The 16864-nt window shown below is 39.9% G+C and overlaps 1 protein-coding gene across 1 annotated transcript in view; it reads left to right on the top strand.

Annotated features, from left to right (window-relative positions):
- The first annotated feature begins 314 nt into the window (after nt 1-314).
- Nucleotides 315-16864, top strand: part of dally (division abnormally delayed protein) — a 150662-nt gene continuing 134112 nt past the window's right edge. The window contains exons 1-2 of the mRNA XM_090377253.1: nt 315-658; nt 811-969. Coding sequence (XP_090233379.1) covers nt 454-658; nt 811-969 — 364 coding nt within the window. The 5' untranslated portion in view covers nt 315-453. The remainder of the gene's footprint in view (nt 659-810; nt 970-16864) is intronic.

Below are 16864 nucleotides of genomic sequence, written 5' to 3'. Positions count from 1 at the left end.
AAATAAAAAAAATCGGTTGAAGTAATTGCGGTAAAGTTGTATGGTAAGTGAGTGAAATTTAGCAGTCTTATAAATGATATTCTTGTCCGAGAGAGGTCGCAGCTAGCGGTTATTCCGAAGCCAAGAGACCGTTATCATATTCGTAAATCGTATAACTCTCACGTGCATCTATAGCACCTTCCCAGCAAAGCACCATTTTTCCGTTATTCGTCAATCCACTATTTCTGCTTTTCCACACCACCTGATGGCAACGTCACGTCTCAGCTAACCAGTAGCAGCTCGCCTGCTTTGTTACGTGCCTCAATGGCATACAGTGTTGGTAGAGCGAACGGCTGTCGATCTTTCACCTCCCATGGAAGCAGACGAACAGGGTCTTCTACCTCTGTGCCGACTGTTCGATGTAGTTCCTAGCTAGCGAGGCAAGGATACGTTTTCTTGTTACGTGTCGCGATCATGGCCTGCCAAACATTGGTGCTGTGTTTTCTAGTGAGTCTGTTCTCCTCTCTCATTTTGGCCAACGCTGCCGACAATGCCACCGAGGCCATTGGCGAGGATGATGCAGCGTCCGACGTCTCTACATCTTGCACGGAGATTCGACAAATATTTGTAATGAAGCAGATTGGAAACTCTCAACTGGTGCCAGAAACTCAGATCAAAGGTGGGTTCCATCGGCAGTAGTCGATGCCCGACTATGCCCCTTTTCTTTGTTATTGCCCTTATGTGTGTGTGTGTGTGTGTGCGCGTGCGTGCGTGTGTCTGTCTGTCTCAAGAACGCCACTCGCTGATAACAATTTCTGTTTGTTTCCGTAGGTGATGATTTAGAACTTTGTCCTTCTGCTAAAACTTGTTGCAGTCAAACGATGGAAGAAAGGTATCGGGAAGCGGTTAAAAAAGATTTTAGGAATATGTTGCAGGCGTCCGGATCATATTTAAAGACTTTAATTACAACGAGCGCCACCAAGTTCCGAGGTAAGCCATAAAAAAAAAAAATAATAATCATCTACCAATCGATTTGCTGGTAATAGCACACTTGTTTGATATTTTAAGCCAAAATATCGCTTAGCTTTTGATTTGCTTTAATTTCCAAATCATAATCGATTTTAGAAAGGCAAACGTTTTTTTTTTATTATTGATTTGCAAAATAAAGAAAAGAAATCTTTCGACATCGTTTGGTAGCCTTGATACTGTTTTTAGGTCTGTTGTATACTGTACGTAAGTAACACCCTCTAGTGGCAGATTCATCTCTTGTCAATATCTGTTTCTAGTAATTTAAAATTAATTTTCTTTAAATAAATAATAAATACACCCTCTAGTGGCAGATTCGTTTGTTCTGTTGACAATTTCTGTTTCTATTAATTTAAAATTATATTTCTGTTAAATAAATAATCCCGGTACATTAATTAGCGATTATAATTATAAATAGCTTTAATTGCACGAATAATGCGTAGTAAACAATCTAGAATAACCATAAATGATTGCCAAACCGAAGGATCGTCAGTCTCTCTTTCGCTAAGGAATATCTTAAGTATGTTCATTAAACTGCACCTAAGTACCAGTGCCTGGGATTATCCTGGGACTTATCTAGCGAACTTTGTCTGTTTACACAAGGATCGTCATAAGATGTTTATTTTTGATCAACTGAGGAATGAACCAATATTTACAAAAGCAACCTATCCAAGGAATTTATGAATATTTTTTTGATTATCCAGTTTCCTTTTGCTGTCATCGGTCTGTGGTGTTTTTCTAGGAAAATTCTTAGGGAGGGGTGAGGGGGGTGGAGGCGGAGGCGGTAGCAAATTGAAACGCAAGTCGTCAAAGCCGCTGCAATGTTTTTCCCTCCTCCATGGTATTCAAGTTGAACATAGCTGACTTCTTTTCCCTCTTGCTTTCCCTGTCCGGTCATTTCTAGGGTTTCAGCTGTCCTAAACAAGGTCACGGTAGTGAACCCCATAGAGGTCGACACTTCAAAGGGTAAGAAGGAGGCTGGTGGTGGGTAGGAGCTTGTCACAATTAAAGAACTTTCCCTAAGCCCTACGTCGATGCCTGAAAGTAACCTCCCACAGCGCCTGCTAGGGTTAACGCGCCAGGTATTGCAAGGCGACGAACTCGACCCGATGTACTCGTGTTGTCGGTAACCCCATCGAAGAATGGTGTTGGAAAATGGCTCGCCTGCGGAACGGTTGGGATTTTGATAGCGGGGTGGAGGGGCGATCATAATAAGGTCACAGGTGTGCTGAAGTTAGTTTAAAATGGGTGTGAGGGAATTCAAAAGACAAGCTGGATTTCTGATAACCGAACAAGGTTAGGCAAGACGTTTATGGTCTGACTGCCACTGATAGTTAACAGATTCTTCCCCTTAAGTTTCGAGGGGATACCGGCAGTATTAGGGGGGAATAGAAGTGAGATTGTACAGGAAGTAAAAATGTACATTGAGAACCAAAGAATCAGACCCGGGTTCAAGCTGGATTTGATCCTTCACCACTTTCCCTGTTTGCTTCGCTCCTAACAACAGCGATGGTAACTTCCGCTGTATGGTATTCAGCTGTATGGTGTCTACCAATAATTTCCACGAGAATTATTGGGAAAGACAACACTTACAAAGCCACGCAATCGAATATTGATTTGTCGCCGATGATATTCCTCTAGTGTATAAAAATATATATTTAAGAAATTAAATCAATAATTCAATTCATCACTTTTGAGCGAACTGTTCATTTCGGGAAATGAATGTAGGTCGGCACGGAAGGTTATTAACTAAGCCTAAAATCATTAAAAAGATACGCCGTAACTCCGTACTGATTTGTCAGACGATAAGCATCTTCTATCTGTCCGTAATTAGTCTCAACCAATTCTGCATTTGTTAGCGGGAAATTTCCGGTGTCGAGTTTATTAATGATTATATAAAACTGGGATTTATTAGCGTGTTATATTTTTATTGTTTCTTACGTTGGCGGGTATAAGTGGGCGGCGTCCGTGTGGGCTGAGTTTAGATCTGTTTAAGATTAGCGTTCTCATTAAACAACTATTTTTAAATGATTCCGTAATCAACGCAGATAAAATAGAAGTAGTTGAAAATAAAAGAAACATCCGCTGTGTGTCTGTCTTCTGCCTTTTCACTGCTGCGTGAAAAGTACAGGTAAACGGCGCATGCTCAGTCCATGAGCTGTATATTTCGTTACCTGAAAATTAAAGCAAGCGCATTGCGCGCGATTGCAGTTTCTATTGTTGTCCGAGATTTGCAGCACGCGATACCGTCGGATGAAATTGCGCTTTTGGCAGACGCTGGAGCGAGCACACATGCCGGCGCGTTCGTATTATTGGCAAGAAATGTGCAGCCGATATTTCATCTCAGTTGAGAGAAAACTTCTGGTTTGTGAGAGGCTCGATTTAATTATTAGTCATTTGAAATTGATACATTTTGGAAGTTTGTGTCGATTTCTTTCATTTTTATGTAGTTTTCACGAAAAAATGCTGGGAACTGTAGTTTTCCTGTTAAAAAAAAAAAAAAAGGCCAGGAATTTTTGTGCGGTCTGTAGTTTTCCCGTAAAAAAAAGACCGGGAATTGTAGTTTTCCCGTAAAAAAAAAAGACCGGGAGTTGTAGTTTTCCCGTAAAAAAAAAGACCGGGAATTGTAGTTTTCCCGTAAAAAAAAAAGACCGGGAGTTGTAGTTTTCCCGTAAAAAAAAAAGACCGGGAATTGTAGTTTTCCCGTAAAAAAAAAGACCGGGAATTGTAGTTTTCCCGTAAAAAAAAAATTTTGCGCGCTTGTAGTTTTCATGTAAAGAATTTTTATGCGCGCTCATTCTATTTAATAATACTTTTGTTTTGGTTTTAACGGAGACCGAGTCGAGTTCAATAAATACTTTTAAACCACGGTATGTATACATGTACAGAGGTACTAATATAGGACATTATTAAATACGGGAAACGGATGGATGACCTTCATATGATGGGGAGTCGAGGAAAGGGGGGGTTCATTTATCATGCGTGTATGTAGAACACCGAGGATAGGTTATTCATCCACTACTTGCTACGTGAGCGTTTGGTTTAATCCAGAGCCTTTTTTCCGCCCGGGGTAGTCGGGGAGGAGATTATGGATGCTGAATCAAAGCAATTTGCATTAAATGCAGTAACACACTTTCTTATCTCGGAGCTAAAAAAAAAAAAAAATTGTTACAAAATTATATTTCTGTGGGTGGAAGCAGCAAGTTCCCCTTCGAACTTGCTAACCTCCGACACGGCCTTGAGTCGTTTATTCTTCATCAAGGTCAATTCAGCGTTGCACATCGATGAGTGTTACGCCTCGGTGTGTTCGTGTCTGGAAGGGGGGGATTGTTTTACATGGGCTGGTGGGTTATCTTACTTTCTCTTGTCTCGACAGAGTGATTTGCCATTTATTTTTTTCTATACTGTATAGACAGACGCGCATTAGAAAGTAGGCCAACCGAATGTATATTATGTTTAAAGTATAAATTATTCCATTTAATAAAAATTGTAAGATGTATTTAGTATGCTTTGCTGATTAGGGGTTTTAAACACTGAAAAAGACCTCCCCCCCCCCCTCTTTCTTCTTGGGAGAGTGAGAAAAATAATATTGCTATCTAACCATCAAACTTTGACATTTTTCGGACCGTATATGCAACCGATCCAAGTCTTCTGGAGCAACATGTCTAGAATTGTTACTATCCTTCCCATCTTCAAATCATCAACAAACTATGATGGTATTTCTCGTTAATATCATTGACGAATATTAGAAATGGGAGAATACCTAAAACCGAATCCCGAAGAATTCAAGTAGCCCACACTGATGGTTGATCATTTATAACAACCCTCTTTCCTCTATCTTGAAGAAAGGTCGTGAGGGCAGGTCATGTGATTCAGCGTAGGATTTTACCAGTAATCTCAATTTGTTCCAGTTTACATAACAGCGTTATATAATCCATACATAAAATTTACGAGTTTAGAAGGGTACCAGAAGCTGATATCTCTGAATCGTGGTTAGTAATATCAGCCCTGTGTGCTTATGCGTTTTTAAAGGTTTAAAATAACTCTTATTTTAAAGTCATAAATCTTGCAGAGCGAGAATTTATTCTGATTATATAGGATGGAATTCAGTCTGGTTATGAACAAGACCATCACAGAAGGATGATGGCTCAAAAAGTTTACTCATTCAAGAAAATATGTTGCCTCTGAAAATAGCTGCACATTGCCCTCACGCCACAGCCCTGAGCATTACCGAGTACCATTATCCCTCCCCACTGTGCCAGTTATAACGCAACATACCGCCTCATTTAATAACATACAGATAACTGGGAAGGTACTCTGAAGATCTTAGGGTCCCCAGGCTATCGCTCGACATCAAATCCGCCGATATACTGGAGATTTAATTGGAAGATCAAATGCTGTGTTTAGAAATTGGCTAACAGTTTGTTGTCGGTATTATTTTTCTTCAGTACATCCATTTAAAGACATTGGATATATCCTTAGCTAACTGAAGCCGCTACAAAGTCGCCCCCCCCCCCCAGCTAGTGTAATGTGCGCCGAGAGATTGATGATATCTTATCAACACTTCTTTGATCGGAAGGATACTGTTGCCATAAACAAACTTCCAGGCTTTTATCGCTACCGCGAGCGGTCTCTTCAGTTTCTTAACTCCAGCTAAGAGATGTCTTAAGCACTAGCTTAGGGGATAGAAGAGGGGTGGGAAGACTGCACCGATTGTTATAACACTCGCTGTAACTAAGTCCCGTTTTAACAAACAACTGTTATAACACACACAGCAATTTCAGATTGTATTAAAGTTTATTGAAGTACTTTATAAGTAATTACTATCAATAAATAAAGGCTTTGTATCATCATTATCTAAAATGAATTTTATGCAAATTAGCTAACTTTTACTATCATCCTCTCCATAAAAAATGTGGTCACACTGGCTTCTTTTCTCGATTACTTCAAATCTTTCTATTAAGAAAATGTAGAATGAATGTAAAGGGAAAAAAATCGCGTGAAGAATCATCTTTAAGATACACATTAGCAAGTGGTAGAGGGAGTATTGATCGACCAGTGAGCTCTGCAAATAATTAAGTTCTTCGGATAACTGCCGATCGTGACTCTATAGAATGGCACGGATGGATGGTTTTTACAATACGTCATGAAGGAGACACTAAATTGAGATGGGTAGGGGATGTAAGTGGGCAAAGAGGTTGTAGTGGTGGGGAGGGGGGGGTTGGATAAGACACTGGGGATTGTAGCTGTCGCCAAGAAAGATGTCCCGTTGATTTGATAGCTAGCCAAAGAGGACCATGACGCGACTTAGCTGTGTTTACCCAAGCTGTTATCGCTTTGGCTGGTGGAATGACCCTTGTCCACGTGAAATGCCTTATCTGTCGCTGACAGGGTTTTGGTTTGATGAAAGGGGGAGGGTTGCCACTCTCTTTTGACGGGTATTCGGCGGTCTATTGTTGACTGGGCTTCTGTCTGCAGATCCGGATTGTTTGCTTCAGTTGCTGTTGTCATAAAGCCGAGTTTGTCTTGTTTTTATGACTACTCCACCTTTTAAAATAGTATCCCGGGACACTAAGCTGGGCTGGTTTACCTGTAGGCGATTCAGCTTAGTAGTGTAAATGGTGAAAAGATGTGTAATCGTACTTTGGTATTGAAGCCACCGTTAATATCCAATTTGTAAAACGGGAGAGGAGAAAGAGGAGGCAAAAAAAAAAAAAAAAACATCCGGGTGCTTAAGGGCCATTTGCAAATGCTCTTCAGAAGTGGTCGACTCCCTTCTGGCTTCCTCCCTCCCTCAATTAACCCTCCCATTCCCTTTCTTTGTGGCCGTGTTGTGTGGTTACAAGAGTTCTCTGTTCTCCAAAGTAGGCCTAATTTGACACCACTTAAAAGTCCGCTAAAGGGATCCATAAAAACTGGACAAGGAGTGGGGGGGGGAGAGAAGATCACCAATGTTTGAAATCTTCGTACTTTATACAAATGATTAGCAACCTTCAAATATATCGGAGATTGTCCTTATTTTTATATTACCCCAGCACGTTTTCGAATAGTTTATTTTTTTTATTTAAATTATAAAAATCTTAATTTTTATATTTAGAATTTTAAATACCGAAGAAAAATAGTTAATTAGTGACTTTTATACGATTTCTAGTTTAATAATTTCGATTTTCCAAATACTTATGGCAATGGCGAATATTACCAGAGCCAATAGTAGTTAAGCCTAACATGGCGGATTTCTCAAACGTCTCGTCTGTGAGGTTGTTGTTGTTGTTAAGAGTTATCATCAAGTACTTAATAACAACACAAGACATCATGATTCATAATATTCCCAACACATCCCCTTTAAACAGTAATTTCTCATCATGGCCAAGTTTCTAGACGGGTGCCAAAACTAGCAATGTTTTCTTAAGCAGTTTTTCCAACCGAAGTTTTGAAGCAGGGTGTCTAACATTAGCACGAGTTCGCGTGTACACAAAAAAGTAGTGGATGGCGAAAAGGCGCAGGTCATTGAGACGCTAATAACCTCCATCTGGCTTAGGCAGATCCGCATCATTCGGTGAATGCATACAGATGTAACACGCACAGCCAGAGGTCGAAGATTTATCGTCTGGTTCTGTTTTATCGTTTGGTGCTGTTTCTACTTACAAAACAGGTCTTAAAGCTGCTTATAATTTTCATTCGTAACTTGGTAGTCAAATAAAGTGCATAAGTAGCGTTTATATGAGGGGGAGTGGAGGGGGAACGGTTCATAATTATGGAACGGAATAGTTAGGCCTAATTTTGTTGCTGGAGGATGGGGGGAATTTTTTTCGCTCCGATTTTCACACTGCATAATACCAACCATCCTTGGAGTATGCGCAGTTCACAAGTTATCGATAGTTGGCAACAGGCCATTAAAATTCGTTTCAGTCGTCTGCAGACCAAAGGCGGTCTGGGGAATGATGTATTATTCCTAGAGATGCCTCCAGCGTTTATTTGCAAAGTTTTTCCATCAATCGTAAGATCGATAGCCTTGCCTTTTGAAGTCATATTCGAATTCGTGTGATTGAATTGTGAACCATCTTCTGTTTTCTACAGGGCAACAGATTTTTTGCTTCGAAATCACGTGATTTTGAAGCAAACGAAACAGTGATTCTCTCTGGAACTACTTTTCCAGACACAATTTCCGCTTTTATAGTGCATTTATTTTGTGTGAGTGACTAGACAGTTTTCGAGTGTCACTAGTGGGAACGCAGAAGTCTGCCCTACTCCCCCCCCTCCATTTATTACCCAACAAGCGTAAAAAATGCTCGAAATGTGGGTGGGTTTACTTGCTGTTGGATGGAGCCATGCTGTTCGATCTTTGTGAACTGTTTGTGTGCCTTTCTACAAGTCCTTGTAATCTTTAAAAGGAGAAGGATAGAAGAAATAAAATAATAATAAAAAAAAAACACATCGTATCCCTAAGTAATAAAGGCTGCTCGAGTCGCTTCCTTGAGGTGACCCCTGCGGGTGACAAATGACGAAGATTACTGGCGCCAAAACGAGAACCAATCGGGCAGTGAAGGAAATCGAACAGATTTTTGTCAATTCTGGTTTTTCTTAGGTAATAGGGTTGGCCTGATTTCCACCATTTTATGCAATGAAAAGAGATCTTCTTGACCTTCAAGGTCAGACATCGCATTGAACAAGGTCATTTCGGGAGATGCACAGTTAAAGTCAAAAAAAAAAAAAAAAAAAAAAAGGGAAGAAGTCTAATTTTTTTCTCCCATTCAGTAATCCTTGAACATGTATACTAAGTGACTAAAGTGTTGGTGTTTTTCTTCTTATGAAGATCGTTTGATATACGGGCGGCTCATACGCAGGGGGGGAAGGAGAGTTGTAGTGTTTTGGGAGCATCAGCAACTGTCATATTGTTGCGGGTGTTCTGAGATCGATTTTCTGTTTGAGACCAACTAACTCAGCAACGTTGTGAAAAAATACCCATAAAAATTCCCCCCATCATCGACGGGACTCGAACTCAGGTCTTTCCTACTCGGTGTGGAGAGGGAGACGATCCTACCAACTGTGCTACATATGAGGGAGGGGAAAATTAAGAGGCTAAATCTTAACCTCCCAAAATTTTGAAGAAAATATTTACCATTTATTATCTATACCCCACCGAATAAGTAGGTTCCAAATCAATTTTAAAACGTATAGATATAAAAAGAGAAGTGGGGCCCATGTGTGCCGCTGTGTATATGAACATGTTTGAAGGTACGTCGCCTGTTTATCGGTAACCAGCGCTGATGCGCAGCTTAAATGACTCGTGTAGGTTAACGCAAACAAATAGTAATATCATACTACAAAAAAAAAAGGAAACTATAACCAAAGCATTGCCCCAAACATAATATCCAGTGCTTCAGCTACAATACATTCATTGGGAGTGAATGAATTATCATAAGTTATTACATGAGGACGGACTGACGGACAAATAAATGTTGATTGTCTGATTTTAATAAAATTAGGTATGGCTGCAGAAATATTTTTAAAAGGCCTTTGTTTTTTTTTTTTTTTTTGATTTGGTAGTTGTTGGCGCATCGGCTTCTGTGGCCATATTGCACCTCCCAAGGTTTTTGCAGTACTTTGATCCAAGCCCGAGGCGGGAATCGAACCCGCGACCTTTGGGTTGCCGGGCAGGTACTTTACCCACTCGGCTAGCCCGGTCGGCAAGGCCTTTGTGATATGTATGAATAATTAATAGTCGTATTTCTATTGGTCCGATTTTAATAAAATTTGAAAAGAGTGATAAATCTTTCTAACAGAGCATAATATAAAATTTCATGAAAATTCATTCATTGGTAGTGAATGAATTATTATGAGTTATTACATGAGGACGGACGGACGGGCAAATAAATGTTGATTGTCAGCTTTCTATTGGTCTGATTTTAATAAAATTAGGTATGGCTAGACAAATCTTTTTAAAAGGCTCAAATATGAAATTTAACGAAAATGTGCCAACTGAAAGTCGAGTAGATGGACATGTTAAAGACATGCGCATTTTGCATAAATTCGGGTCTTGGCAGTGACAGTAGGTACTGGCCAATCAATTCCGGATTAATGTATGGGCTAAAAGGGCCCTTGCCCTGGGCGCTATACTTTAAGGGGCGCAAAAAACCCAGAAGAACAATAAGGCAAAAAAAAAAACTATATATATATATCCTTAATAAATGGTTAAAGAATTTCTCTCTCTCTGCCCCGTGGGGCCGAAATACCTTCGTCCGGCGCTGTGGCCAGTTTGTAGCCACAAGAGAAATAAGCACTTGTATATGCGCTATAGAATGTGCTCTGTGGATTATAAATACCAGCTTAGACTTCAAAAATTGTATTAATTATTTTCATCTGCGATTTTAATTGACAGTTACTATTGGGAAATTATTATTTAAAATTCAGGGGCGTCGAGTCGAGATGTCACATAATGGGTGTTGTCGAGTTCTAGCTGAAACTATTTCCGGCTTATTGAGACTCGGGTCGACCATTTTAAAATGTCGTGTTTCTATTCCATTGACGCAGTCGGCTGTCTGATACTCCGAGATAAGGAACAAAGTACTTATATCCGGGCTTGGTGGAAGTCATTTGTTTACAAATTGCTTAATTAATTTCGTGGGGGGGATAGTTTCATTTCTCTCCCACTCTGGTAACGTGGCATTATTGATGTGCAGAGTAAAATCGATACGTTTGTACACACTTTGATGTTATTTGCATTTCGTTGTTATCGGAAATGGCTCTTTGCAACACTGAGGGACCGGCGCATGCGCGAAATGAGGGAACAAGTCCGAAACATATCCACTTTTACCCAACACGTGATGATCTTGTATTGTCTGTACCATTAAGCTTATGTGCTTCTACCATCCATTTCTCGCGAGCCATCAGGGCACATACTTTCCCACCTCTTTGCTGTTTTCTCTTTCCGTGGTTTCTAGGGTATTTTCCCATCCCCCCAAATGTAATCCCTTCGATGCAGTTGTCTAGGCAACCACTAGGATGTAAGTAAGCCTTCATAACCGCGCTACTACTGCCGAAGACATGAAATCAGGTCTGTAATCCTGGAGGCAGCTTTTATACGATGAGGGAAGTAAGTGGGGGGTTGAATAAGGGCAGGGAAACGCGGGAGACTAGCGCCGGTTAGAAGCGGTAGAATGTCTAGCACCAGCCAAGAAGGGAGGGGAAACTCGAGGGATTTCCTGTGTGGCCAAATTAAAGCAATTACTGGATTTAGGAGTAGTGAATGGAAGTCCTTAAGAATTGTTTTAATTATTTACTGGCCACGCCAACTCCCCCTCCGTCTTTGGGAAGGATGGAACGACTTATGGTACATACGAGCCACTTTCAAAAAGGTTAATGGGGTTATTAACAGAAGATTCTGGTTCATATTTCTGGTATTCACAGATTAACAAATTTAGAGGTCCAGCCTTGATGTGGCGTGGATAATGGAATGAATTAGAAATTGAATTCAGATCATTCTTGATCCTAGACATTAAGGGCGAAGAATGTTGGGCCAAGGGAAGATCGATTTCGACTAACTTGTGATTTTATTAAAACAACACCATACAATTAGGTAATAGTTTTAATTTAACTGAGCTCAATTCCATAAAAGCCTTTGACAATATCTTATATTAGAATTTTACTAAGAAGGATCAATAGGGTATCAATTAGGGGAATCTACAAAGATTAATAGTTTAAAGAATGCTGGAGTACCCTATGGTTAACTGGGACTTCAATAATTCGGAAACTACAGGTTGTATATGTCGGAAGTTACTCACCAGCGGAGCACAAAGTGATTAATTTAAGACAAAGATAAATTTTTCATCCAGATGTGTACCATTATTTTCTAACAAGCAATTACGCAGGTCGTTGTGTCCATTGCTTATTAGAAAATAATGTTGGCTGATTGCATACTTAAAATCTGAAAAGGGTGAAGGAAATCTATAAACATGGATATTTGAGATATCCTTAGAATCAAAAGTCCTCTGGTCGGGTGATGTTGTAGGCAGGAGATTGGAAAATGGAGACTTATAATTCGCTCTTCCGTTAAGGTCTTTCATAGGAGCTATTTGATGTTATTGACAATATGGAGCATAGCAACACCCTGCGTAGAAAATATGCTTCCTTGCAAATTCGCGCATAATCTCTGGGATAAATTTGGCTCGCAATAGGTTAACTTGTGTCCTGAAACGCCCTCAATGGTTAATTGTCCCTTTCGAAGAAAAAGGAGCCAATAATGCCGTAAATCTACTGTAAACTTTTAATGGGTGGAATGATTCCTCAATATTCACACGAGGGGGTTTTATTTAGACCAAACTCGACAATTCGTGTATATCACAGAGCCGTCAAGGTGAAAGTGCACTTCATCCATCCACAGGATGTTAAATAATCATTTTGAAAAGCAACTTTGTCAATCATCTACTGTGTCCTTTGGTTCAAATCGATATAGATGTTTTCATTTCGTAGGGAAACAGGTAAAGGTCTACCTTTTAAGGGTTTACATAACATGCTCACAGATGTACAGCGAGCACTAGATGATCCTGATCTTTCACTAGATGATCCCAATGATTCAAAGAATTGTTAAATTTCATCAATTCTTCGAATCATTTCCAGAGGCAGAGTCCACTTCGACTTAGGAGGTTAATATTTTATACCATTCTTCTTGAACAAAGAGGATTTGAGAATTTTCTGTCTTTGATGCAAACGGTTGTTTATTGTAGTAAATAAATCATTTAGCCACCTTGCGGTCAAATTTCAAAGTATTTTAACAACATAGAAACAGTTTGTGTTTGCTGTTTTGAAACTAGCTCCTGGAAAGTTTGAAATTCGATTCTGATGAATGGAAACACAAAAACTACGCGTCTCTTCTTAAAACTTGGTTTATCCACGCTCAGATGTACAATTACGGTAATGAATAATCAATATTTGCCCCTGTAATTATTGCTTCTTGGAGCATTGGTCATTAGACGCTTGCATAACCCATACCAGACCTTTTCGAATAAGTACGAATCCATTCCTAATGATTGGAATGGCTAGAGTAACTGCTTTTTAATACGAGCGGTTACCATAACAACAGCATGCCTGATGGCCTGTTATAAAGACAGGCAAAACCTGCACGTGGTGCCGAAATATTTGCATTTTTAACGGGCAAGGGCGATTAATGTTTTGTCATTACTGTGTTTTTGGATGTTGGGGGATGTGGAGGGGAGTTGGGAATTGTGTTAGGCCTAGCACATGCTTATCTCAACCCTAATTAATTGTTTCTACTCTCATATACACCTGCACGCAACATTTTGTAGAGAAGCTAATTAACATAAATTGTTAATTAGTATGCCAACTGTTCGGTGTCGGTTTTACACCTTCCCTCCCTTATTAGGGGGAGGGGGGAATTGCGAGTGGGAAAATGTGATCCTTCGCAGGTTGCCAAACTGTCTCTAGTTGTGTGTAGCTATAAGCGCCCTCTGAGATAAGTCGGAATATGCAAATGTGCAGTAATTGCAGATACGATACTTTTCCTAAGAAATTTATGATATCCGCTAGGGGGCGCCTTCTGTCGTGACTGTTTGACCTTTATAAAGTGGTTTTGATATTTTAATGATTTGGTTTGTTTATTTTTTTAATGTATTTCCAAACGCGAAAAATTACTTACACCTTCGATGGGTTGAAGGTTGGGAAGTTTTACGAAATATTTTATTGGATTTGAATAAAGTTCAAATTGGGTGAAGGGGAGGGGTAAAAGTCAACTCTGAGAGTTGAGAGCTGTGAATCCGGACCGATTTGAAAGAAAGCGATGGAAGAGTCATTCGCATAAATATCTGTAGAAAAAGGTGCAGCAGAAATTGGACTTCTAGGTGATAGGGAATGGAGTGAGGTATCATTGCTTATTCTGAATTCTCTTTTGGATAAAGTCTAGAACAATGCCTCAAGAGCCTTTTTGGCTACCAACCCCTTTTCTGATGCTCTTTATCAACGAACCCCCACTACCTCAAATTGTGCCTCACATTTTGTGCCGGTTGTTCTATAGTGTCCATGCCACTAGGAGTTTAAGAGACGTTTAGGAGGTACCACTCCAGATGTGGACTCAGTATTCCATCTTAAGGCAGATTACACAAAACATTATGCTGATTGAAAGAGTTACTGCTCTAATGAATAAAAGGATGGTTGATTGAGAGAAGACAGAGTGGTAATCGGTGGACACTGCTCTTCATGGACTAATGTTATTATTGGAGTTCCCCATGGTTCGGTGTTGGGCCCATTGTTTTATATTAATGATATTGATGAAAGTATTTCGGGCTTAATGTCAAAGTTTGCTGATAATTCAAAGGTTGGCAGAGTGGTTAATGAAAGCAATCAAGATAAACTATTACAACGAGATCCAAAAAAAAATTAGGTAGATGGGCTGAGAAACAGCAATTGAAGTTTAACATTGACAAATGCAAAGTACTGCATATGGGCAGCAGTAACCCCAGAGTAACGTACCAATTATGCAGTACTACATTCAGGGTAGTGGAGAATGAAGACCTGGTGAGGGTAATTGTGCAGTCAGACAGGCTGCCATGTCAGCTCAAGCCAGGGTTAAGGAGGTGTTTATCTCTTTGTGTAAGGTAATGGTCAGGCCACACCTTGAGTACTGCGTACAGGTCTGGAGACATCATTTTAGGAAGGATGTAGAGTTGCTAGAATGAATGCAGAGAAGGGCAACAAGATTAGCGAGGGCAAAAAAGGGATGCTTTTATCAAGAAAGGCTTCAGTTCTGCAAGTTGCAGCGTCTGGAGACTGCGAAGGGTATAAGCGTTTGAATGGATTGAGTTAGCTCAAAGCTGACGGGATTCTTTCTCTTGTTCAGACGACGCAAATGAGGGCCATAAATTCAAATTGAGGAAGGATGGTTGCAGAATAGATGCGTGGCAGTTTGCCTTTAGCGAGCGGTGGGTCGATTGTTTGAAAAAACTTCCGTCTGTTGTGGAAGTGGATAGCTTGAATAAATTCAAAGAAGAACAATGCATACTTGGATGGGATGGATAGGTGAAATGAAATGTTTCTTCTAAACCACTGCAGATGATAGGGATTCTAAGCATACCTCTCCATTTCAAGTTTTGTAAGCTAACGTAAATACGCATGTTGGATCCCAAAGACCAAAATGCTACTTGAACTGCTATTTGTAAACTGGAAGATGACGCAATCGCCGAACGGAAACGTCGGTCAGTTGGTAATTTTGTTATTTGAAGGTGCTTGGCGGGAAATCTTTATTATGTCCACAAAATTTTAGTTTCATTATATTATGATGTGGTTACAAAGGAACTGGATGCAAAAAATAATTTTGATATCATATACTTGGATTTCAGGAAAGCTTTTGACACTGTTGCTCATGGAAGACTACTGTACAAATTGGAGCAGAATGGTATTAAGGGTAAGTTGCTACAATGGATAAAAGGATGGTTGAGTGGGAGAAGACAAAGGGTGGTAATTAATGGGTGCTGCTCTTCGTGGACTGATGTTATTAGTGGAGTCCCACAGGGTTCGGTGTTGGGTCAACTGTTGTTTTGTATATTTATCAATGATATTGATGAAGGTATATCAAGCTTAGTGTCAAAGTTTCCAGATGATACAAAGGTTGGCAGGGTTGTTAATGACAGTAATGGCAGTGTGCTACTGCAACAGGATCTAGAAAATTTGGGCAGATGGCTGAGAAGTGGCAACTGAAGTTTAACATTGACAAATGCAAAGTACTGCATATGGGTAGAAGTAACCGCAGAGAAACGTGTCAACTGTGTGGTACTACACTTAAGGTGGTAGAAAATGAAAAAGACCTGGGAGTAATTGTGCAGTCATATATGAAGTTTTCTGAGTAATGCAGACAGGCTGTCAGGGCAGGTCATGGAGTTTTGTCAATGATATATAGGAATTTTGCTAGCAGGGAAAAGGAGGTGATTGTCCCTCTGTATAAGGCAATGGTCAGGCCATGACTTGAGTACTGTGTACAGGTCTAGAGGCCTCATTTTAGGAAGGATGTAGATTTGCTTGAGCGTGTACAGAGAAGGGCAACAAGATTGGTGAGGAGAATGGAGGGATCCTCTTACCAAGAGAAGCTTAAGTTCTGCAAATTGCGGCAGCTGGAGACTAGGCACCTGCGAGGTGATCTGATTGAGGTGTATAAGGCTTTGAATGGATTGAGCACGCTTAATTCTGATGGGATTTTTCCACTTGTTCAGATTACGAACGTAAGGGGGCATAAATTCAAATTGAAGAAAGACAGATGTAGAATAGATGTGCGGAAATTTGCCTTTAATCAGCGGGTGGTTAATTGCAGGAACAAACTTCCATCTGTCGTTGTGGTAATTGATAGGTTAAATAAATTTAAGGAGGAACTGGACAAACATTTAGAGGGAATTGTTTTGTAAATTTTTTTTTTTTTTTTCTGGCTGATGCTGCATAAGCTCATATACTGTACTTGCTTTCTTGCATCACATGCCACTACTACTACTACTATTATAGTCCCTCAGACCAAACGTGTGTAGTTAAGGGTAGGGGTTCACAGACTGTGGGATGTAATGAAGTTGTAGGGATCTATCATTTTATATAAGATGTATAGATTAAAATATATTTAAGAGTGAGTGGTATATGTCGTGATGATCTTTATTCGATCCAATAACCCAAATTACGTTTATTTGGTGGATTGCGTCGCACGAATTCATTTATCATTTGGAAGGTCGCAGTATCTCAAAGGTTGAGTATCCTTGGGTTAAGGTAATTAAAGACTTGTCTAAAAATCTGGTTGATGATGATTATTATGGGCTCAGAAGGTTCAATGTTGTTTTTTTGAGGGGTTGCATAAGACAGGATCAGTCCTCTCTTT

This window comes from Mastigoproctus giganteus, chromosome 1 (genome assembly GCF_048544385.1).
Source record: "Mastigoproctus giganteus isolate SK-2022 chromosome 1, ASM4854438v1, whole genome shotgun sequence".
Lineage (NCBI taxonomy): Eukaryota > Metazoa > Arthropoda > Arachnida > Uropygi > Thelyphonidae > Mastigoproctus > Mastigoproctus giganteus.
Note: the sequence above shows the minus strand (reverse complement) of the source record. Positions and strands in the feature narration are given on the sequence as shown.